The sequence below is a fragment of the Anoplopoma fimbria genome, chromosome 24, assembly GCF_027596085.1.
Source record: "Anoplopoma fimbria isolate UVic2021 breed Golden Eagle Sablefish chromosome 24, Afim_UVic_2022, whole genome shotgun sequence".
NCBI lineage: Eukaryota > Metazoa > Chordata > Actinopteri > Perciformes > Anoplopomatidae > Anoplopoma > Anoplopoma fimbria.
In genome coordinates this window covers 2,074,231-2,097,983 of record NC_072472.1, presented here as the reverse complement: position 1 = coordinate 2,097,983, position 23,753 = coordinate 2,074,231, and the positions used below count along the sequence as shown (strand labels likewise).

The 23,753-nt window shown below is 39.9% G+C and overlaps 2 protein-coding genes across 3 annotated transcripts in view; one reads left to right on the top strand and one right to left on the bottom strand.

Moving 5' to 3' along the window:
- dtx2 (deltex 2, E3 ubiquitin ligase) overlaps positions 1–12,937 on the top strand; it is a 15,865-nt gene extending 2,928 nt beyond the window's left edge. Inside the window, exons 3-9 of one of the 2 annotated variants that reach the window (XM_054626589.1) lie at positions 1,244–1,302; positions 3,640–3,915; positions 5,388–5,455; positions 5,669–5,836; positions 7,126–7,287; positions 8,972–9,061; positions 11,331–12,937. In XM_054626589.1, coding sequence (XP_054482564.1) covers positions 1,244–1,302; positions 3,640–3,915; positions 5,388–5,455; positions 5,669–5,836; positions 7,126–7,287; positions 8,972–9,061; positions 11,331–11,597 — 1,090 coding nt within the window. In that variant the 3' untranslated portion in view covers positions 11,598–12,937. The remainder of the gene's footprint in view (positions 1–1,243; positions 1,303–3,639; positions 3,916–5,387; positions 5,456–5,668; positions 5,837–7,125; positions 7,288–8,971; positions 9,062–11,330) is intronic. The other variant, XM_054626590.1, reaches the window with a different exon arrangement.
- A 1,209-nt stretch (positions 12,938–14,146) lies between these two features.
- gtf2ird1 (GTF2I repeat domain containing 1) overlaps positions 14,147–23,753 on the bottom strand; it is a 30,428-nt gene continuing 20,821 nt past the window's right edge. The window contains 15 exon segments of the mRNA XM_054626588.1: positions 14,147–15,044; positions 16,051–16,157; positions 16,250–16,287; positions 16,583–16,775; positions 17,108–17,185; positions 17,272–17,319; positions 17,416–17,444; positions 17,738–18,005; positions 18,140–18,211; positions 18,954–19,015; positions 20,070–20,253; positions 20,566–20,646; positions 21,078–21,131; positions 22,764–22,827; positions 22,830–22,915. Coding sequence (XP_054482563.1) covers positions 14,976–15,044; positions 16,051–16,157; positions 16,250–16,287; positions 16,583–16,775; positions 17,108–17,185; positions 17,272–17,319; positions 17,416–17,444; positions 17,738–18,005; positions 18,140–18,211; positions 18,954–19,015; positions 20,070–20,253; positions 20,566–20,646; positions 21,078–21,131; positions 22,764–22,827; positions 22,830–22,915 — 1,433 coding nt within the window. The 3' untranslated portion in view covers positions 14,147–14,975.

Here is a 23,753-nt window from a genome sequence, read left to right as displayed (position 1 = left end):
AGATAACCACATATATAAGAAAGTCAAATAGAGTTCTTCCTTTTCATTTAAGTCATTAAATGCAAGCATGTGTTAATGCGAATAAACACAAGAAAAGTAAAGCTGTGTAAAGAAGTGATTCATTGTCATCCTTCAGTTTGGGATTTTTGATTATGTTGCAAGTTCCCTTTGTCTGTAGGTTAGCTGATGTCAAGAAGGTCTCATAGTAACAGCGACACGTTTCCTCCCATTGTGTTACCATGTCCTCTTATTTCGCTGATTTTTAGTTTTTTTTTGAATGTTCACATTTCTTCATTTTTTCAGGCACTGTACATTTTGTCGTTTTTGTGTGTTGTTGGTGAGAGCTGAGGATTCCTGACTTTAAAAATTAATATAAACAGAATTGGTGCTGAAACACTCGGTCGATGAGTCAAATGATAAACATGTTAATTATTTAGATAATTGACTAAATTGCATTTCAACATTTGTTGACTCAATTGTAAGGATTTGCTGCTTTTCCTATGTTCTCCTAGGTTTCATATTTTTACTTTTTTAATAGCATTTTGTCGACTAAACTGTTGATCAAACAGAAAATAATTCTAAGTTTCAGCCCTAAACATCATAAATACTTCAGTACTTATAATTGCTCATTACTTTTCTTGTCAAGGCTTTTTGCACAGTTAGCAGAATAGTTGGGTGAATATTCATCAATAGGTTTGGTGTTGAGTCACGCTCCAGAGTTGCTTCATGCACTGAAGTCAATGTTTGAGCTGCAAAGATTAACTGATTAGTTGTCAACTATTAAATTAATCACCAACTATTTTGATAATTTATTCAATCTGTTTGAGTAGGCTAAGTTTTATAGATTTAAAAGTAAAAAATCACTGATTCAAGCTTCTTAAATGTGAGTATGTTCTGTTATCTTTACTCCTTGTTGACAGTAAACTGAACATCTTTGAGTTGTGGACAAAACAAGACATTTTAAAGATGTCATCTTGGGCTTTTAATATAAATAATAATCGACAAATAAATCAACAATGAACATTTGTTAGTTGCTCCTTGTTATTTAACTGAATATGGTCACTTTTAATAAGCATTAAATCAGAGTATTCTCTTGTCGTCTGGTGCCAAACTTTCCCCCACTGTCCCCGTACTTGTAAGCCGAACTGGTCTGAGGTCTTTGTTTTGTTTTGTTCTTCCTGCTTGGTTCTTTGTTGCTGTTTTTACTGACTGAGCGTCTCTGTCCTTGCTTCCTGTCCTGCAGCGTCCCCTCCATCTCTGTGCAGCTGAACGGATCCACCAGTGTGAGCTCTGCCCTGGCAGGTAAACGGGTCACTGACCATCCATCCTCCCGACTGTCGCTCTATTCTGCACCAAACCTTTTGAGTCACATGTTTGTGCCGGTTTATGTGCTTTTATTTTTTTCCCTTCCTCTGTATTTGTCTCGTGAGTGTCGGTCTGTTTAGGAACAAAGGGCCACAAAAAGCTGAGGTCTTCTAGCTTCTGTCCTCACACGTTTGTTTGTAGCATCCTGGAGATTCGTGCTCTCACCGCTCGTCCTCAAAGATATTTGGATTCCTCTCAATAAAAAGAAAGTCACCAGTCTTGAGGTTTAAAAGAATCTGCACAGTTAGCCTGAACTTCCATAGAAACTTTTAATAATGCTTTCCTGTTCATTACACTCACAAGTGTCAGCACAATTAAAAAAAACCATTTCTTTTTTCTTTTCATCACATTTAAATATCAACAAGATCGGACAAAGAACTTCAGTCTCATTCAGGAGAATCTGTAGCCCCACTATGTGCTTTATCTATAACAGCAGCTCTTTTTCAAGGAGTAGTTTTATTATGAAGCAGGATATTCTATTAGCTCAAGATGAATGGCAACTGAGAAAAAACTAATCTCACTAGATGCATTCAACAGTGAAATAATGTATGTAGATTTATGCATTTGAGTAAATCACGATAATACGATTTACTTGATTTGGTGCCGTGAGATTGGATGTTTTATTCTATAACATTATGGTCACCTTGTTCTGTTTATAACCTCTGACCTGATTTATATTTGAATCATAATTAAGAATTTTATATTTAAAGTATTGCACACAGTATTGCACACATTATGATCGCCTTTTACACTATCCTACATGAATTTAATTTCCATATTTTAATAACACATGGTCGCTCATTTTCTTCTAATTGTATGAAATAGACTGCAGTGTAAAGCTGTGTCAGCAGGTTGACATACAAGGTGTAACTGACATAACATGTCAACATTGACATGCAAAGTGAGCGCTCACGTTGTCTGTTTTTTCCGCTGCACACTTCTCAAATTCTAACTTTGGTTTCTTGGCTGCGATAAGCCGACTCAATCAATACAGTCAGCCTGGAGGAGCCTGGTGGACCAGGACCTCATTAGTGAAAAGCACCGTACCATGACTTTGGTGAATCATTTAGAAAGGAAGGTCAGCCATGCGGCGTCTTCTCCAAATGCACAGTTTTAATGAGCAGAAGTCAGAAATTAACTAGAGAGTCTTGCAATGGATCACACCGGCAGCGATGCCAAATCCAGCCAGGGATGTAAAACCGGGGGTTCAATGGCCCCTTCTTCACTTCCTACCCGGTGCCCTTGCTCAGACTAAACCCATCTTTAAACTCAACCTTCATTTTAATCTCAAAGACACATCTGTAAAGTCTCCTTAATGCATTTTACACGGTTGTGAAAATATTATTGTGACAAATTCCGTCCAAATCTGACGCACCAAGTTACAGAAAAAAAAATGAAGAGGTGCACGACCAAGCGCCGCTTAAATGTAAAAGGAAAATCAAAAATGTACACCCTAAAATGAATGAATTATCGTGATAAATAATCTCAATATCGGTTAAAAGTTTAATTTCAGATTTTTATTTTGGCCATAAACCTGCATACTTACTGCAGGATGTAGAATTGAGGTTTGTCACGAGCAGGTGTGGACCAACAATAAGCTGTAGGTGACTGAATCGACCTTCTAACTCTTCCAAAGTGAATCTTTCTCTGCGTCGTTGAGTTTTGCCTCCCGTTTTCAAACTGGTAAATATGGGCAGCTGTTCTGGGAACAGTTGTCATGTTTCAACTAAACTATCAACTAAAGTAAGTTACTGCAATTTGCAGCGAGAAATAGGTCAAAGTCATCCTACGTAACTTCACCTCATGATCAACTTTTCATTTGTAAATCAATGTTTCATTTCTTTGTTTACAGGGTTACATAGTGTTGCTACAGACGATCATTGGAATGTGTTTGTCGTCATGTAAACCATTCCTCGTCGTCTGCTGATTGATCGGTCCGACTTCCAGCTTCTGGCAACAATCAATTCTCAGTGCAGAGCTTTTAGATTTCACTTAGATAGCTTTAAAAACAAAAGTCCTGATGGCTAAAAACACCGTCTCACATTAACCTAACACACAGAGACAGAAGGACACTGGTTGAACACATAAACCAGTTTGGATTCATTAGAAACGTCTCTATGCTGGTTTTGTTCTGTGTGTATGAATGAGCGGTCGCTGCTACATTTCTCATCCTTTTGATTTGTTCCTTTCTACTCCTGCATATTCTCCACCTGCTCTCAACCCCTCACCTGCTCCCGCCCCATCCCGCCTCCACCCCACCCTCCCCCGCTCCAGGCATGGCCTCCATTTTGATGTCAGCGGTTGGACTCGGCGTGCACTTCACCACTGCCCCCCTCCCTCAGCAGCAGCAGCAGCAGCCGCCGCCACAGCAGCAGCCGCCGCCACAGCAGCTTCAGCAGCTACATCAGCTTCAGCAGCAGCAGCAACCTGCTCCTTTCTCGCTTCCTCCTCCTCTCCTCCCCCCAGCCAGCAGGCCCAGCAAACCCCACAGCAGCAGCAGCAGCAGCAGCAGCAGTTCAGTTAGGAGAGCAAAGAGGCAGCACAGGAGAGGTAGCTACCGGACACCAGCCCTTCCTCCACCTCTCTCTCTCTCTCTCTCTCTCTCTCTCTCTCTCTTTTTCTCTTTCCATCTCCATCTTTTGGTCCAGTCATCACCACCACCAGGCTTGAGGAACATTTCATCCTGCTTCAACTCACTTTTCATTTGTCTGCTTGTGTTTTAAGTGACCACTGATCCACTTTTTGTGCTGCTGCAACTGCTTTTTCTGCAACTGTCCAACATGAGAAACATCTGTTCAAAGAGCTCTAAACTGACTTTTTTAAATCAAACCTTTGACTTGTCTTCCTGCTGAGACCAGACCTCCAAAATCAACTCTTTAATGACCATAAAATCCTGCTTCTCCTGAGTTATTTTTCTGCTCTAAAACATGTAAACCTGCCACCCCCTTTTTTCTTTTGTTTTACGTCTCCCCGACCGCCTGCAATCTTAAAACTTCTGACAAACGCTTCCTTAAGATGTATAAATGTGGCATTAGAACAATTACAAAAATGTGTTTTGGTCTCAAAATCTTTAAGAGATGTCCCAGAAACCACTGCTGCAGTACAGAGCAGCAACGATAAGTCGATTAATCAATCAAAGGCCTAATCATTTGCAGGTATTTTGATAATTGATTCGTCGTTTAACTTATCTTTCAAGCAAAAAAAAGCTTTCGTCTCAAAATAATGGAAATAAATTGCAGCGTAACTTGACTGCACTAAGCATCCAGCCATCTTAAATCAACCTTTGGACAAATTGTTTGTCATTCACTGTAAAACTTAGTGTTTATTAAAAGGGGGTTTGCTTATAGATGAGTTAACACTATTGGCCATATAAAAACAAAACTAAAATATTTGAAATATTAAGCTTTGCTTCACTGCTGCTTCTTTTTTCATCTCACATAAATGACACCTCCTCCACACCCATTGTCTGACACTTAACTTGAATTCCTGCTCTTTAAACCAACAGACATAAACAACATAATATATCATAAACTTGTTTTTTTTCTTAATACTCAGCTGAGAGAAAATAGCCGACCTCCTAACTTTTCAAAATCTAGAATTAAATGGAGCCGTTTTGTGTAAAAAAAACCCTCTAAAAAGACATTTGAACGTTTAGTAAGATTTCCAAAAACTTGTTTCCTAAACAGACGTGACACTCACATGTGTGTGTATGTGAGAGAACACGGTCGATACGATACGGTTCATTCTGTCATCATGCATACAAGTTGTCTCTGGACTAATGTGTTTGCATGTTTTCATGTTTTGGGATGTTCAATTAGCAGAAAACAGGACTCTTATATTTGCATGTAGCAGAAGTCCATAACTAATGTGGCTAATGTTTAACTGAAAATCAAAAAAAAGGAGATTGTGAATTTTCATTCTCACTAGAGTCTAATCTTTTTCTGTTGTTTGTTGGAAACCCCATTCTTTTTTGGAGTCCGTCCCGTTCCAGCTCATTCATCACTTTATGCTTTCTCTTTTAGCCTCAGCTCAGAGACCCGAGGACGTGATTCAGCGCTACATGGAGGTAGTTCCCGGAGTCCAGGATGAGGTAAATGTTTTCTTTTTCCTCCCAGATGTCAGAAAGAAGCTTTTTTTCGTGGTTGTTTCTTCAGGCAAACTAGTCTCAGCTCCTCAGGGTCGATTGTTCAACATAAATAAAGGTTTCAGAGTATTCAGATTGTTCGTGCGGCATCAGGCTGCGTCCGGCCTTTTTACTTCCTACTTGCGACACTAAACACACATTCCCCCGGTTCCCCCTCAGGACTGCATTATCTGCATGGATCAACTGTCCAATCCATCCGGCTATGAGACTCAGTCCACAGAGGGGGGGGGGCAGAGCACCCTGCCAGACACCGTGGGGAAATTCATCAAATGTGGACACACCCTGCACATGCTCTGCATGCTGGCCATGTACAACAACGGAACGAAGGTACGGAACCGATACGGAACCCATACGGAACCCATACGGAAACTGTTGTTTTTTTTATTATCTGGACAATTTGCTGGCAAAGTAACAATGTGATGTAAAGCTGTGAAAGTACCGCGTGGTGTGAGAACAGATACAGATTCATGACATTTAGTGTGGTGGAGTGATTGTCTCCAAAGAATAGTTTGACATTTGGGGGAAATGTGCTTACAGGGTTTTGCTTCTTTTGCAGAGCGTTAGCTGAGAGGATGGATATCAGTGTGTGCGTTACGTTGGGACCGACAGACAGGAGGCGCTTAGCTTAGCTTAGCATTAAGACTGGAAGCTACTGGTTGCCTGGCAACCTTGCTGTGATTACAAGAGAGTCCCTGCAACCAGAACTTGTTGATATTTTGTTTTTCGCCGAGTAAACTAGTGAACTATAAAAGATGCTGATAGGCTTCCAGTCTTAATGCTAAGCTAATCTTCTCCTGTCCCGAGGCATCAACATCTTATAGAAAAGAAGAAATAATCATCTTATGATATTCATCTGTAAATCTGACTGTTTAAGATTCCAAACTTCCTTTCTGCTCTCATTTAAATCTTCTAACCAAATACTTTTAATCAAAGATATTCCATATGTACGCACGTATCTTGGCAAAGCTACATTCAGGTACGAGGTACACCTTAAATTCCTTACCGATATCTACGGAAGCCCTAAGAGACAAGTGAGAAAAAAGATTAAACACAGAGATATACGACTGTGTTTCAGCAAGTTATGCATGTTAAAACACTAACCTGTAAGAAAACATGAATGCTTTTATCCCATTTAGAACATGGAGTGGTGAACTTGAGCCTCATGCGGCCAAAATGAGTATTACAGCAACAAACACTTTTGTGAATTTGTTGATGTTGCCTTATTTCATAAAAAAGTAACTTAGAAAAAATGATCCTTTCATTTTGAAACAGGAGAGAAAACAGTTATTTTCCATTTTGCCTCTCAGGGCTTCCATAGAATTTCCCCTCAGACATCAGAAGTACAACAGTGTGCTTTGAAAAGTGGTTGATTTAATGCTTAAAGTGCAGATGATTGGCAGTGCATTAGCTAATAGATTAAAAACAGCGGTACTGTCCTTTTTCAAATGTGTCGGCTCTTTTTCCGACCGCAGTACGAGTTCTAGTGTTTGTTGTTCTGGGAAACACTGGATTGATGAGAACAGAGGTATTGTGAAACAAAAGTCTCATCAGTGGATCGATGAATATCTGATCAGACCTAAGCAGGTTTGCATTGATCGGTTGTGTTTTGTCCTCAGGACGGCAGTCTGCAGTGTCCCTCGTGTAAGACAATCTACGGAGAGAAGACGGGCATGCAGCCCAAAGGAAAGATGGAGATTTACAGCATCGCCCAGTCGCTGCCCGGACACCCCGACTGTGGCACCATCCAGATCATCTACAGCATTCCACCTGGACTACAGGTACGTCTGCACACCCACTAACCACTCCAAGTATGTGAAGTATTAATCCAGACCTTCATTTAGCTTTTCCCCCAGTCTTTTATCTTGTACTAAGTAAATCAAAGCATAAAAACTGATTTTTTTCAGAGCCACAGATGCAACAGTTTCTCCTCCTGAACCTTAATTATCATTGGAGACGTTGGGGTCATGTTGTAGTCGAGGACTCGACAGTTGGGTATCAGCATCAGAGTTTTTAATTATGGGCTGCTGGGAGCCTTTTGTTCACTTTAGTTCAGTTTTTATTGTCCTGCATGAGACGCTCTGTCATTAAATAGATAAAAAAGAAAGAAAAGTATCACTCGTTAGATGTTCGATGTTCCAAAACAATCAGCCACCAGTGCCTTTAAAACAACAAAAAGCCTTTTCTAATATTTGTTTTAAATATCTGTGAAAAAGTGTCCTTCCTTCATTTATTATGCATTTATTCAAGATGACATTTGAAAACATCATCATAACATTATAAACTATCTTCACCCAATACTCATTTTTACAGAAAAGAGCTTGAACGCATCGATGCAACCTCCGTTAGCGTTAGCCGTTAGCCAAACAGGACTGTGCTTGCTCACAATGTTGCAGGAAAAAAATAGTGTTCACAGATTGTTTAACCACATGTGTGTAAGACTTGTTGCACGTGTGCAGTAGCGATCGGCCAAGACGTAAACGTCAGGAAGCGAGTGACATATGTTGCTTTTCATGTGTAGCATAAATGAGCTAATAAATGAAATGATGACGAGATATCTGATTGATGCAAAGACCTGATCCGACATTTCAGAGGCTTTTCTGACACTGCTGTCTGTACAACTCCATAAATATCATTCAATGCACGGTTTACAAGTTTCTTCCAGTCCATTTATAGGGTTTCTTTAAGGTTAGTTAGCTACAAAACTGTTTCCTTCTGGCAGTTTTTCTAACGAAGGAAATGACTTCCTGATGATTGCAAACAGGTGGAAAAACATCTCCAAGTTTCGTTACTGCAGAAACGGACCCGAACCAGATGACTAATCAAGTTCTCAAAGAACTCCCAGTGTTACTGAATGTCACGATGAGGAACTGAATGAAGCAGTCTGAGAAACGCTAACAGCCGAAGACGTTAATTCAGATTTCATGAGCCTGACATCTACATAAATACATCTAATGTGTGTTGCTCTTCTAAAAAAAAGTGTTTTTACGAAAAACAGGAAAAGCGTGTGTTGCTTATAAATCAATGGGGGTCAATACAGTAGATTTAAAACACGAGTTTGAGAGCAGAACATATGAAATGTAAGAGTTAGTGCCGTCTGGATGAAGCTCGTTCAGTGCTAATGTTTCTAACAGGGTGATGTTCAGGCTCGGCTGTGGAACATTCTCCTCTCTCCTTCTGAACGAGCTTCACAGTGGCTCCTCTTCTGTCACCGTCTTTTGGGAAAACTCTTAATTTCTTTCCGTGTCCTGTTGTATCCGTGTTTGTAGATAAATTGCAGCGTTTGTATCTGTGATCTGAAGTTACAATAACTAGAATCAGATTTGTATTGAGCTGTTGCTCCACGGTTATCTCCTGAACACGGTTATCAGATTATTGTTTTGTTCCAGCTGGTATTAAACTGAACATCTTTCCGTTTATCAGACGTGTTTTTTTCTCCTCCTCCTCCTCCTCCTCCTCCTCCAGGGCCCGGAGCATCCAAACCCAGGACAGCCGTTCACCTGCAGAGGCTTCCCTCGCTTCTGTTTTCTACCCGACAACGACAAAGGCAGGAAGGTAAGAACCCCTCACAGCCCGGACTGAATGCACTGCAGACGCTCCCCTGTAAACGGTGTTAACAGATCTCAGACAAACGGAGATTATTACGCTTCCACGTGTGTCTGTGTCGGCATTTATGCTTTCTATTCATCGACACCTCAAAATGTTCCACTGTAAACAACTAAAAAGCAGTTTAAATTGACAGGAGAGCTAATAACGTTAGCAGCATCGCTAACGTACGCAGCGTTCGTTCAGTTACATTGTGATGCGTTCAGGCTCTGGTCAGTGAAAAAGGTGTATTTGGCGAAGGTAAATTCTAAGGTTATCATGATGCTTTTAATTGTAGACTTGTAAAGTGTAGTTTCGGTGAATAACTTATATAATAACTGACTAAATCCAGTTGTTTGAAGGAGATGTTTTCACATATAAATATAAATATATAAAATAGATACGAGATGTGAATTATGAGCTGTTTAACTTTCTAACATTAGCTCTAACCATCTTATTATACATCAACCACTATAGATGACAAAGTAGAAGGAAAACATTTAGAGTTTTTGATAGTTAACACTGACATAGAGCGGTTAATATGATTTTTAGGATGGTGCAAAAAAAAGAAAGTCTGGAGCCTTGTAGACCAGCTGCTACAACAAAACACCAAAAACAATCTGTGTCTGCCAATATGGATGGTCTATGATCGGCTATTGACATCAGCGGAAAAAATGTATATTCTCTCGTTTATGCCTTTAAACCCATAAAAAAATGATATTGTATTTGAATTAAAATGGTTTCAGGCCTCCACCAAGCAGAAGTTGCAGTTACAGTTTATGTCCAAAATATCATCACCTCATCATTTCAACCTCTATAGACGTTTGTGAAATTGTCATATTTAGCATGTGAATTCATGAGTTATGGCCAAAAAGGTCCCAGTCAATCAGGTCATCCTTAATCTAAGGTGTTTGTTTGGCTCATATTTGAGGAAACTCTGTGAGAGATCGTGTTCACGAGAATGGACCGGACGTACAGACGACCTGAAAACATAAAGCCTCTGGCCACCGATGTCGATTAAAAAAAATGAAACTAAATTATTATATAAAACATTCTCATATTGCGCATTAAACTGAACACAAGTTAAATGTTTTCCTGATACTCATCCTAATGTCTGAGGGCTTTAGTGAATATTTTAGTTTACTATGATTTGTTCACAATGAAGATTAAAACAGTCAATATATTGTGCAGCATTCAATAATCAGTCACATGACTCCCAGAGAACCTGACACCAGCGTTCCCATCAGACTCCATCAGGACGTCTCGTCTGTGATCTACATGAAGAACATTCTGTGCTCGTTATGAAGTGCTGTTGTCTCCACGGTGATTCAGCTGCTCATTTCCTGTTTGTACGCTTCTATAAATAATCTCTGACGTGATTCAGTCGTGGAGAATGGGATTAAATTATTCCAGTCGTAGTTTATCTGCGCTCCCATCGTCAGCGGTGTCTGGCTGTGAACACGGATTGAGGGATCGGACCCACGGCTTCTCCTGCAGCAGCCTTTTACTAGTTCAGATAGAATATTCGAGTATTTGAGTCCTCAACTGGTCGGATTTTAAAGGTCTGTTCCCGTCCTTCCAACTGCAAACAGTTAGATCTACAACCAGACCTGAAGCTGTGCATCCTATAATAACCATGCTCTGTAGGAATAGTTTGGTTATGCAGCATGTTTAAAATGAGCATTTTGGTCCATTTCATTACAATTTAAATTACTTTTTTATGATTATTCGCATAATATTTACAGTCAGAGGATTAAAACCTTCAATTATTATTATTTTATTTTAATATCCTATTTATTATCTTACACTCCTGATCCGACCCACATGTTCTTTGTTTTAGAACTGAACCTGGAAATGAGATTAAGAGAAAATAGAGTACTCAACCAGATGAAGGAATCTGATTTGAGTATTCGTAGACAACGGTAGTTTCATCATAAATGAAGCTCAGCATATCTTCGGTGAATCTAAATACACTTATTGTACATTAGATCTTCATCTATTGATTCTTTTCTTGATAAGTTTAAAATCATTTTGTGTATAAAATGTCAGAAAACAAACAAAGCTCAAAGTAAAGTCTTTAAACCCCCAAAGATCTTCAGTTCTCTGTCACATCAGACAAAGAAAAGCAGCATGAGAGAAGCTGGATCCATGAAAAAAAGGACGCATGATAAATAAATAATCAAAAATGTGTTGCCGATATATTCTAACGTTCTCTTCCTCGTCTCCGTGTTGTGAAAAGGTTCTGGAGCTGCTGAAGGTGGCGTGGATGCGGCGCCTCATCTTCACCGTGGGGACGTCCAGCACCACCGGAGAGCCCGACACGGTGGTGTGGAACGGCATCCACCACAAGACGGAGATGATGTCCAACATGTCGGGACACGGATACCCGGACCCCAACTACCTGGACAATGTTCTGTCTGAGCTGGCGTCTCAGGGCGTGACAGAGGACTGCTTCAAGCCTCCGGCCGGCGTTGGCGGCGGTGGTGGCGGCGGCGGCGGCAGCTAGGTCACAGCTCTGAGCTTCACGCTGCAGAAGGTCACAGAGGTCAAACCCACCTCTGTGACCTTCTGCAAAACCTCCGTCTGTTCTTAAATTAATTCTGCACAAACGAAGCGGGAGACGTGAGCGAAGCGAGAAGGTCCGGAGGCCTCGATGGTGGCGGTTCATCCTCCGCTACATTCCTGCTCATCACTTATTCTGGAGACTGAGCGTCATCACTCTGAGCCTGTGCGTGTTTTTTATTTCCAGCCTCCTCTGTCTCCTCTTTTGTCCGGTTACCATGAGAATGGCAGCTCATGTTGGGGATGAAAGTCTCTCATTAAGCACTTTAGTCCTGACGGTGCATTTAGCTGAAACGTGTGATTTCTCCCCGTTAACCCTCTGAACCCCAAACTGTTTCGGGGGAGGGGGGGGGCGTTTCTTTTCGCTCCGGTCACATTTTCATATCTGTGGCCTTGAATTTAACTGCAATATTAACGTCTTGAACCTCTATGGAAACAGCAGAACCACGGCTAGAAGTAGAGAGGACTCAAACATGTCTCTAGTGAAGAATAACAACCTTACAATGCTATAAATCATTAAACAAAAAACAAGTTGAACTACTTTGATAATTTATTTAACAAAAATTGGAAAACACTGGAATCTATATATCCAACATGTTTAAGTGTCCACAAGTGTTCACAATGTTGGAAATAAATATGGAGGCTCTAAGTGCTATATATTGAATTATTTACATTTTACAGCCTCTCCTCTCCTCTCTGCTCTGTGTGCAGCAGTCCAAGTTTCACAGATTTGTTGTCACATGACTGTTGGTCTCAGATGAATCAATCATGGCTTCTTAGTTGCGTTGAGGAGCTCAGAATTAAATGTTTTTAACAGAATCTGGTTAAAGCAAACAGTTTATGTTTAGCACATTTTAAAATGAGACATGTAGAATAACAAAATTTAGGTGAAATATCACAATTTGAAGGTTAGCTTCGGTGGCTTTTTCTGACGGTAGCATTTGTCCCACATGATGTGTTCAAGGACCAACAGAAAGATGAACATCTGACAATAACGAGCTCTGATAAACGGTGTAGTTTTGGCGGTTGTTTAAAGAAAAACATGCTTTTTCATCGGCTGGTTTTGGGGTTCAGAGGGTTAAAGGTCAGTGAACTGGTTTCAGATTGGGAGGTTATGCAATTAAAGTGTTTCTGCTGAAAAAAAACCTTTGTGTTTGGCACAAAGACACTGAAACTTCTGGTAGCAAAGTGAGTTTATATATTAGCCTATCTGATGAGAAGAGGCAAGACTTAACTGATGTAAAATAAATTAAAAAAAAACCATAAATGAAACAAAAAAAAAAAGCCAGTGGAGGAGAATGCAGCTGTTTTGTTTCTAACATTGAACACTACTTCTGATCGGACCATCTGTTGTGATTTGACTCCAGAACATCGTTTGATAAGCAGATGTTTAATGCACTCACATGGTGATTGGTCTGTTTTGAATTTGCAGTAACTGTGCCCAGGGGCCTCTCTGTGCGAAGGGACAAGGTGACTTCGTATATTTAGCTCCACGACCTCATTCCTGTTTGTCCAAACAGATGGGAAGAACCGCAGAGATATTAAAAAAAAAGAATAAAAAAAAAAAAAAGGCTGAGAAAATGTGACAATCAAGGTCATCGAACTCGTCTTGATTTAAACGAGACACACGGCGCCGTGGCGGCGAGCGTTTCAATGTTCAACTTCCTGTATCGATGTGCGTTCTTCTGCTCACAGAGCGGCAGAACAGACGAACTGAGTCCTGACATGTATAACAAGAAAATAAATAAAACAACGTCTGCAATAAAGAAATAATGCAAAATGAATCCTGACTCTTCATTTTATTCTTTAGGAAGAAATGTCTTCAGCTGGCGGAGGGAACGCTGCAGTGGTGTTTTCATCTGGGTCATAAAACATTTGTGGGCCTTATGATTCAAAAAGCCTCCTCGGGTTCTCCTGGGGACGTTTAACGGCCTCATATGTTCATTACATGATGTAATAAATATATGGACCCGTTAACACTCGTCTCTCACAGGTGATTTGTTCTGTTAATCAAATGTGTCGTGACTTTGTTAATCAATCAGTTTCCTCATGACTTCATATTGTTTTCTGTTTTAAAGTGCTTTTAAAAAATGTTTTTAATGTTTTTGGCACTTAATAGATAAAAAGGGGCGGAACTAAGAACAACCAAACACTGAATTAAGACATTTTTAGGATTTTCTTTTTTAGCAAAATAAAAAGATATTAAATGTTTTATTTTCCAATCAAAAAATAATCCAAAGTTGTTTTTGTTACAGAGCTTTTTCTTCATATCTATCCCAAATCCTAAATTTGAAAATTTCTGGAGCAAACAGATTTTGTTCCAGAGTTTCAGAAAACATTTGACTCTTTGGTTTATATATATATTTCCCAGTAAACATTCCCAACGTGTCCCAGTTTATTTGAGTTTATTTGACTTGTTGCAGCGTTTGTGAAAGACGTGAACATCAAACCTTCCACTGAAGAAACAATGAAAAAAAGAAACTCCCAACAAAATGAAAAGTGCAAGGCAACACATTTTATTTCAAAGGCCTAATTGGCGTTAAGGTACAGCATTATTAAATATGGTCATCGCAGTAATAACATACCATTCTTTCCTTTACATGATACATTCAGGCTGACTGTTAAATGACATATCTTACATGTTAATGCGGTGCTAACAGAAAAAGGCTGTGAACTGAAGCTCTGGTGATTTTTGACGTTCTACCGTGTCGAGTCCGTTTCATCTCCTTTAATGTTTTTTTTTAATTTCCTTTAATTAAGACACTTCATTAGCTGCTGTTTCATCTGATTCCAGCTGCTTCCTGTTGTCACTCAGAGACCGGTAGCGTCTGTGTGTTAGTGTTAGCTGAATAACGGAATCATGTATTTTACATCCCTGCACATAATGTTATATTTCAATAAATATAATAAATAAAAAGTACAAATATCTGAATATTATGGAACCAGATTGTTTTTCAAAGACATAATGTTGTTGTTGTTGTTGTTGTTGATGTTGTTGTCAGTCATACATTGCGACCAGATTCCGGATACAGCGACGTGACTCAGTGGATGGACAAAAACGTTAGTGACGTCTTTATCTTTGCAGAAAAAACAAACAAAAACAAACGATGTTGCCGTGGTGATCGGCTTTAGAAGGAGAGTGACTGCTGCCTCGGAAAAGGAGCTTTTGATCCGCGTACATTCTGCTGATCCTCATCGTGTCTCTGTACTCAGTCAGTTTGTTTCGCCTCTGACAAAGTGTTAGTGAGGCGGAGAGGTGAGTCGCGCTCCGGCAGACTCCTCCTCCTTTCTTCCTCTGATGCTGTGGTTCCAGGTCCGTCCTTCAGTAGTTGACTTTCCCAGGAACCTGCACATTCACCCCGCTGTAGTCCACCATGTACATGGGCCACTGCTGCAGACAAACACAACGAGGGAGGAAGAGTCAGAGGTTAGACGTGCTTTTAATATTTGGTCTGAGAGGATTTAGCTAAAGATTACACTCAACATTAAGTGGCTTCAAAATACATTTTCCCACTTTCAATCCTGTGTCCCAGTTTTTATTGTTCATTCATCTCTTGTTAGATATCATCTGCCCCGAGATATAGAAGCAGAAATGTTGAATATGGCTTTGGGACGACCTCGCAGAATCACAATCATCTCTTTAAATCGCTTTTTTTGATGTGATGTCTTCTCTTTACTGCTTTATTATTTATTTTTTTCTTATTTAGATATTTCTATTTTATTTATTATTATTTTTTATTATTATTTATAAATATATCCATTTGTTTTGTTTTTTAGTTGTTCTTATTTTTTGGGTTGGTTTTATTGTTTCATCTATTGTTCTGTTTTGATTAAAACTCATTCTTTTACAGACTGTCTTTTATGTGATTATTCTTTACTGTTTCATTGCTTTATTTTATTATTTTTATTATTATCTTATTTCTTTATTATTTTATTTCTATTATTTATTTCTATTATTTTATTTTTTATTATTACATTTTTTATTAATTTGTTTTTATTATTGTATTGATTATTTTTTATTGTTTCATCTATTGTTCTGTTTTCTCAGAGTTTAAATGTAACCTGAGTTTGTCTTGCTTTTATTTCACTGTTTTTGCTTTGTTTGTCTGTACATATACATATAAATAAAGTTATTATTATTATAATTTTATTCCAAATATTTGTAAAAGAAAAAAGGAGAGTATTTTACATCAGATCCTCGTCTTTTCTCTTCTGTAAAAACTGTTTAAATGCTTGATGAGTCTCTTAACAAAACAATCAGCGCTGCATCTATAGTACGATTCATTCTGTACAATAATTAATAAACAGAATATCACCAGATGTTTCTAAACAAACACGACCCTATCCACCTGCTTTAAAACATCACATGACCTCAATCATTCTTCCCTCAGACTCACCATCACTGGAATCTGATTGGTTGATATCAGGTCGGAGGAGGCGGGGACTCGGCTGCTCTCCTGGACTCTCTTGCGTTTTCGCCGGTTGGTCGAGGTGTCTGTTGTTGCTGGAGACACAAAACATTATTGTTTTACTTCCCCGTGGTTTTAAAGATCAGAGCTCTACGTCTGGACTGACGTGATGAAGTCCAACACCTACCTGTGTTACAAGGCTGACTACAGATTTCTGCAAAAGGCCTGTGAGAGAAAAAGACCAAAATAAACTTCAAAAACAAATATATTCCTACGTCTTTGCCTCCGTCCTTTCATCATAGCTTAACCGCCTCAACGTCAAAATATTGTTCACTATTTCAGATTATTTACATTTACTGCAGAGGAAGATTTATTCCCTGACATCTCAGAGGCTGGATTTAAACCCCAAAGCATAAATAAACCATAATGAGCTTAACCAAGGAGAAGCAGAACCCCCTAAACACAGCGCGGTGGTGACAGCTGGCATGCTGCTGAATATTCAGGTTGCTCAAACACTCACTGCAGCTGGCTCTTGATGCTGAATGTTACTTTATCTGCGGCTTGAAGGATTTTCTCCAGGCACACGATGTCGTAGGTGTTGGGGTTTCTGAAGGGGATGTCGTCCGGAAGGCCGCCGACCTCCACGGACTCCGGACTGCCGCGGATCAGCTTGTAGGGGACCACGACGGAGCGGTCTAAGCCCAGACCCTCGCCTGAAGAAAACACAGAAATTAAGCTTTTTGATCATCTGAAAAGAGAAGCTTACAGGAGGACACAAAGGGATACATGCTGGTTGTTTTTCCTGACAGCTCTGCTCAAAAATAAAACATAAAAATACATATTCCTTTGAAATGATATGCTAAATGTGCATTTTGTGTCTGATAAAAGTCCCTTTTCTCTTTTTATTGTCTCACATATTTAGCTTGGACTACATTAATGTTCATTTAAGTAATTTGGGAAGCTAACAGTAGCTTTTTATCTCATGTTAATAAGAACAGAATGACTATGTTTAATGGAAAACATTTAATTGTGCGAGTCTATTCACCGTATTTCTTGTTGAACAGCTCCTTGACCTGCTCTCGGAGGACTACTTTCTCTCCCATGCGGTTAATGTCGTCATCATCTGTGAGAAGAAGAGAATCTCCGTTAAATAAAGTCCCTGAAGAAGCAACGACAGGAAAATGTTGCGAAAGAAGATGTTCCACTCACCACTTATGGAGGCGTAGGCCTTCTTTAGTAAAGTGACACGTCGAGGTGCTGTAAAAACGATGAGTGATGTGTTAATATTACTTCATTCATATTAGTTTTCTGTTATTTATTGAGACTTTATGATGAGACTAATTCTGTTCTCACCTGGTTTTGGAATGAGTCCTTGAAAAGGTCTGCAAAGAACAAATAGAGTCATGTTTAAGGTTTAACAGATGTAACTAGAGAGTAGCCCTCTGTGTTATATGTAATAATATGAATGTGACATGTGCAGGGCTTTTATTGTGAAAGGTAAGAAAGGAAGGAGTGGATCTGGTCTGCCCTAAAAGGAGTACTAAAGTTCACCGTCTTGGTTCAGCCTCCATGTTGTTGTTTTATAATTCTTATAAATATAAATGTAACTTCTGTCTGGCAGCGACAGAAAACACGTCGCAGGTGTTGAAGTGGTCACATGACCGGGGATCCCCACCTGGTGATGGTGAAGTTGATCTTGTCGGCGACCGCCAGGATCCTCTCCAGGTTCTGGGAGCCGAAGGTGCAGGGCTTCCTGAAGGGGATGCCGGGGGGGAGGCCCTCGATGATGACCGAGTCCGGGTTGTTCTTGATCCTCTTGTAAGGCACTTGGACCGGGTACTTGATGCCCAACGCCTCGCCGTACTTCCTGTTGAACAGATCCTGGACCTGTTCTCGCAGCGTGTTGGCCAGGTCGATGCGGGACAGCTTGGACTCCAGGCACTCTGGAGAGGAGACAAGAGGACACTTTATTTAATTTAATCTTTATATATCTCCATTCTTTAGAGTGCTGCTGTAGTCACACTGTCTAGTTCTAAAAGTGAGAAGTGATAAACGTCATAGTTTGACCTGAACGTACCTGAGAAACCGGGTCTCTTGGATCCGGCTGCAGAATCCTCCGTTAGCAGTGCTGCATCGTTGGCGTCCAACTCTTTGGAAAAAACAACATTTAAAAAAAGTCTTTGATTTTGACGCCTCTTAAGATTTACTGGCAACAACAAACGTTAAGAGCGCCTCCTTGTTCCAGCAGCTGGGCTTTGTGACAAATAAAATCAAAAGGAAGAGATAGCTGCAGGAAAATCCCTGCAAGGACTTCTTAAAAATAGCTCATGAACTGGATTTAACCTCCTGGTTTCAAGTGTTCAGAGGACAGAGAAAGTAGCATCTCTAAAGCTGCATTATTAACTTTCCAGATGGAGGAATATTCTCTCACAGCCTCCCTTCTGTCTGCTCAGATACTTTATCTTCAGAGCTTTTAATACTACAATCTGTGGAATGAGGACATCCTCTTAAACTGTTTACTGCAGGCGCAGCAGAATGAAGGACGACTCTGCTGCTGTGCAGAAGGTTAGATGTTACCGATGCAGCATTCAGATACTGTGAACAGAGAATCAATTCACAGACCAGTCTTACTTATTCAATGAAACATTTCTAACACAATGAACCCTGGAGCAACTGCATTGATCCACAGAGAATCACACCCTTGAACCCTGAAGCATCATGGTTAATGTAGTGCTCTGACTTGCACAAAGTGGTTTTATATCACTCATTTAACTGCAGAAGGTTGTGTTGTTGTTGTATTTTAGGCCACTCTGAGTGTATCTCAGCCTGAATTTGATGTCATTTTTAAAGTTATTTACATTTAAATACATAATAATATAGGATGAACATACCTGGATCACAGATGGGCATTGAAGGCATCTCTTGTTTTACTTGCTCGGTTAGCAGCTCAGGCCTGGAGACGAACAGAAAGAGTTTAAGAGTTATTACAATATCAGCAAAGTGGTGAATGAATCATAAGTTAAAGTGTCAACAGCTCTTAGAAAGAAAGTTACGTTGCACAACAGCTGGATTTTTGCAATATCACGAGATCACATAGCACAAAATAGCCCATCTCATTGGTCTTATTGTCATGCATTTGTGTCCGGTAAGTCAGAGCACAGACCAATAAGAAACCTGTGAGGAGCTACAGGCAGAAAGGGGCGGGGCTTAGGTGTGTGAGAGACGACGCAGAGAGGCGACTGTTTGTTCTAAACCTTCTGAAGAAGTTAGAAGCTTATGCTGCATAAGCATCAGATCTATCAGAGTATTTCTTCATTGACATTTTAAAGCTAACTCTTGACAAAGTAAACACTGATCTGCTTCACTGATCCATCACCGAACAGAGAAAACAGATGGAATAAAAGTATTTATGTCCGTTACGGTCATTGTAGTAAAAGAGCCTCGTACAAGAAGATTCATTTTTTGGAATAAAACTTTTGAATAGAATAAACAAAGTTATAATCAACATAAAAATTGCCAAAACTACACGTTTGTAACAGAAAGAAGATGTAAAACCTTTCATAAATGGCGGATTCTCTCATATTTCCAACAGTCCTTGAACACATCTCTTGTGACAAATGCTTCCTTTACATTACATTACAGTCATTTAGCAGACGTTTTTATCCAAAGCGACTTACAGTCAGTAGTATATTACATATCATTCACACAACTTGGGGTTAAGTGTCTTGCCCAAGGACACATCGACTGCCGAGGCCGGGTATCGAACCACCGACCCTCTGATTGGAGAACTACCTTGCTCTCCACTACGCCACAGCCGCCCCACTTTAGAAAAATAAACCAAAACTCAGCTAAAAATTGTGATATTTCATGAAAAACATTGTATTCTACAGAAGTAGTAGTGTTAATAAAAGGATGTACTTTGCACCTGAAATGATACACAGTACAATATACATAATAATTATAAAGTACTTTACACTTCACCTGCAGATTACTGCACTCGCTCTCACCTTTTGATGACAAACTGGATCTGACTGCTAGCAGCTAAGATCTTGCGCAGCTTGCCCGCTCCGAAGCAGTTGGGCCGGCGGATCGATATCCCCTCGGGCAGCCCGCTGACGTACAGATCCTCCGGGTACATCTGGAACTTGGAGTAGGGAACCGTGGCGGGTTCAGGGAGGCCGAGAGCGTCGGCTGAGGAAGAGGAGACGGTGATTTATATATTCTACACGCTTTTATATTCTGTGTTGTTCTCTGGATGTTTTTAGTGTCTGACATCGCAGCAGCATTTTATCTGTAGTCCATGTTTCTATTCTAAGTAAGACTCCTAAATCTTTTTCATGCTCAGACTAATTCTGATGTGTTAAATCATTTTTAATAACTATGAATAGACTATAAAAGCTAAACGTTTCACTTGCTGTGCACAGAGGTCGTTCACTTAAAGGATGAACTTCCTGCCTTTGTATGAACGGGGGGTTTGAAGCTCCGCCTCTGCAGGTCACTTACCGTACTTGATGCTGAAGAGGCTCTCCACTTGTCTCCGAAGCTGAAGGATCATTTCACCAATGTCCTCCACCAGACTCCCTGCTACGAGAGACAAACGTAAGAAAAACATTCACACCCGGAGCATGAGGAGAGAGTTACTACGGGAGGGGCAGCTGGGTTAGGGGGGGACGTAACTACTTCTCCCCTTCGCCATCTTTGTTTTGATAAATATCCACCTGACCTGCACTGACCTTCAATGACAAACTGACTGTGTGGTGTATGAATCAAAAGGGACCGTAACAAATGGACACAAGGAAAGAATTATGGATCAAAAATGGGGTTAAAAAATGAAGTAGACAATGTGTTCAGAGGTGGATGTGATCACAAATTAACTGAGCTGCACCTGAAGTAAAAGCAAAATAAATCAGTTTTGTCATAACTACAAGCTCAAAATATAAGTCCAAGAAAGATTGTAGAATTTATCTAATTTTAAGAATATAAAAATAGCATTTATGTGGAACTTATGTCGGTACCTTCAGAGGATCTTCTGATGCTCTGAGATGTCGAACTCGGTGACAGAGCTTCAGCTGCAGGAAGAAAGACAAACATACAGCTGCTTTCAAACAATTATACAACAAAGAATTCAAATATGTGATTTAGTATTAAGGAAAATAAATGTCTTAGTGGTTGTCTGTTGACGGTTTTTTATTGGCTTTGGGAATTAACAGTGGAGATTGCGTGTAAAAAGGCTAAAGGCGTCTAATCGGAGCTAAACTTTTAACTGAAGTTTAATGCAAGAAGTAAGAATAAGGAGAAAGGAGTCACTGACTGACAATGATTTATTCTGTTATCTGGAAATGCTGTCTGCCTTAGAGGGAGATCCTCACATCATCTGCATATATAGAGCCGTGAACTCTGTTTGATTTAGTTATTTGGGCAGTAAATAGCCTGAAACATGACTTCTTCAGTGTGAAACTTCTACTACTGCAGACAGATCTTGGCTGAATCCAGCATAGATATTATTTTACTACATATAATGCAAAATAGCAGCAAATAAATACTTGAAAAAAAGAGCTTATAACAGCACATAACTCTAAATGTGACATTTTCTGCACTTACCTTCATTGTCTTTCCTTTAGTGGTCATTTGTGAAAGAAAAGAAAACTTAAACAAAGCACAAATCAAATCAACAAAATAAAACAAAACGCCTTCTAAAAGCATCGTATGCTAAAAGATCACATTGAGTAGACTCTTCACTCTGTAGTGTTATAGCACTATGTCCAAATGTTGAAAACAATGCCTCATTTATATGTTAATATATCTTATTTTATTACGAAATAATACATGGTGGTCCAGGATATTTTGTGGTACTTTAAAGTAGTTTAATCGATGCTTTGAAATATGGCAACTACCCAATGATTTGTTACACCGTTCTTTAACAATTATTGAATGCTTCAGCACAAAGACAGCTTAAAGGGTCAGTTCACAAATAATTCTGCTGTTGAATTGAATGTTTTTTGTGGTCTTCAGAGAAATTAAATCAAAAGTATCTGCTTGGTTAGATACCAGGAGGAGAATATGTTTGTAATTTTGAGGGGGAACCAACTCTTTAAAGTGAATAATTGCAAAATAAATGAATAACTGCAACAGTGCTGTTTATTAACGCCTAACAAATGAGGTTTATAAAGAGAGAGAAGTCTACTCAGATGTCTTGTCTTTGGTTTCTAAAGGTGAACAGTTCCATGTTAGAGAGAGGAAGGATCTGGGAGCATTTAAAGGATGTTTGAGGAGCAGCTTTGTCTCTCTAATACATCTCTAATCATTCATTGGGACTACGGGACAATCTGGAAACATGCACCGTGCATCAGTAACAACCTGAATGGCAACACTGACCAAAGGTGAACGTTTCTGCTGATGCATGGTGCCTTTCACAGAGGAGAGAAGAGCTACAGTGGGCCAGAGTTTGGGGGAGTGGGGGGGGTTCTTAAAGTTTGGAGGGTTTCAAAGCTACGAGTGGTTGGGGAGGTTTTGGTCGTGGGGAAGGAAGTGGGAGAGAGGAAGAAAAGAATCGGAGAAAAGTGTTTTCATACGTGTGGCAGCTTATTTAACTCCATAAAAAAACATCCAGAGAGTGTTGGGTGGCATCGGGTGGAGCTGGCGTTCCAGGGGCTGCGGTGAGAAAGGAGGTGGATGAAAAAGGAGGCGGGGGCTGAGGTTACCTGCGTGGTTTTCCGGTTGGTGATGGGGAGCAGTGGGAGCAGTGGAAGCAGTGGAAGCAGTGGGAGCGGCGGGGAGGCCGTGGTTGGACACGCTGCTGGCGGGACCGGCTCGGACACAGACTCGCTGGGCTCCTCTCCACCGGTACTGGCGTCTGATGAAACAAACACCAGCTTTTTACAACGTTTCCACTCTCAAATACCTCCTGTGCAGTTTTTGATATTTCCTGAATAATTGGTTTTTTTTTTTTTTTTGGATTTACCACTGACATAGTTTAAGACAAAGCTAAAAAACAGATGTGTGTTGGAAAATTTCCCAGACTGTGTGGACGACCAAAATACATCGTATCACATTGTAAAGCTTCAGGAAGGATTTGAGTAAGTTTGCCTGACGTATATTTGACAAACTCATCATCATCATTGAAGTCTTTAAAAAAGCTAAACTTATGCTGCGTCCAGAATCCCACACTGTGCATTATATACTCAGTATGTGTACTACTGCTCGTGTGAATAAACACAAGTATGTAACACTTTCAGTCGCACTGTAATCAGCAAGTCAGTTCCTGCCAGTCTTGTTGCCAGTTGGAGAGGCGTAACCGTGGTAACACCCTGCCAACCCCATGTGACCAACAACAATTTGAGAGAATCATAAAATCTGAACAAATTAAAAATATATATTGCTTCAAATTGAAATGTATTTGAGCTGCACGCCACCGTCTGTTTAGACAACTGTTGTCACTAGCAGATTGCATTGTGGGATATTAATGCAGGCGTAGAGTCCTGCAAATAGGACATATAAGATTTCATACGAAGGTTTGGGACATACTATTAATTTCACTTACTGTCTAAGAGGACTAACAATAAAGCAAAAACTTTGCATCCAGCTACAAAGACCCTTAACCTGAAGCTTAAGCATGTAAGAACCAAAAACCTTGTGTTTCCATTGTATTTTTAGATATCCTTTAAAGAAACATTACCCGATGGTCGGCCTCT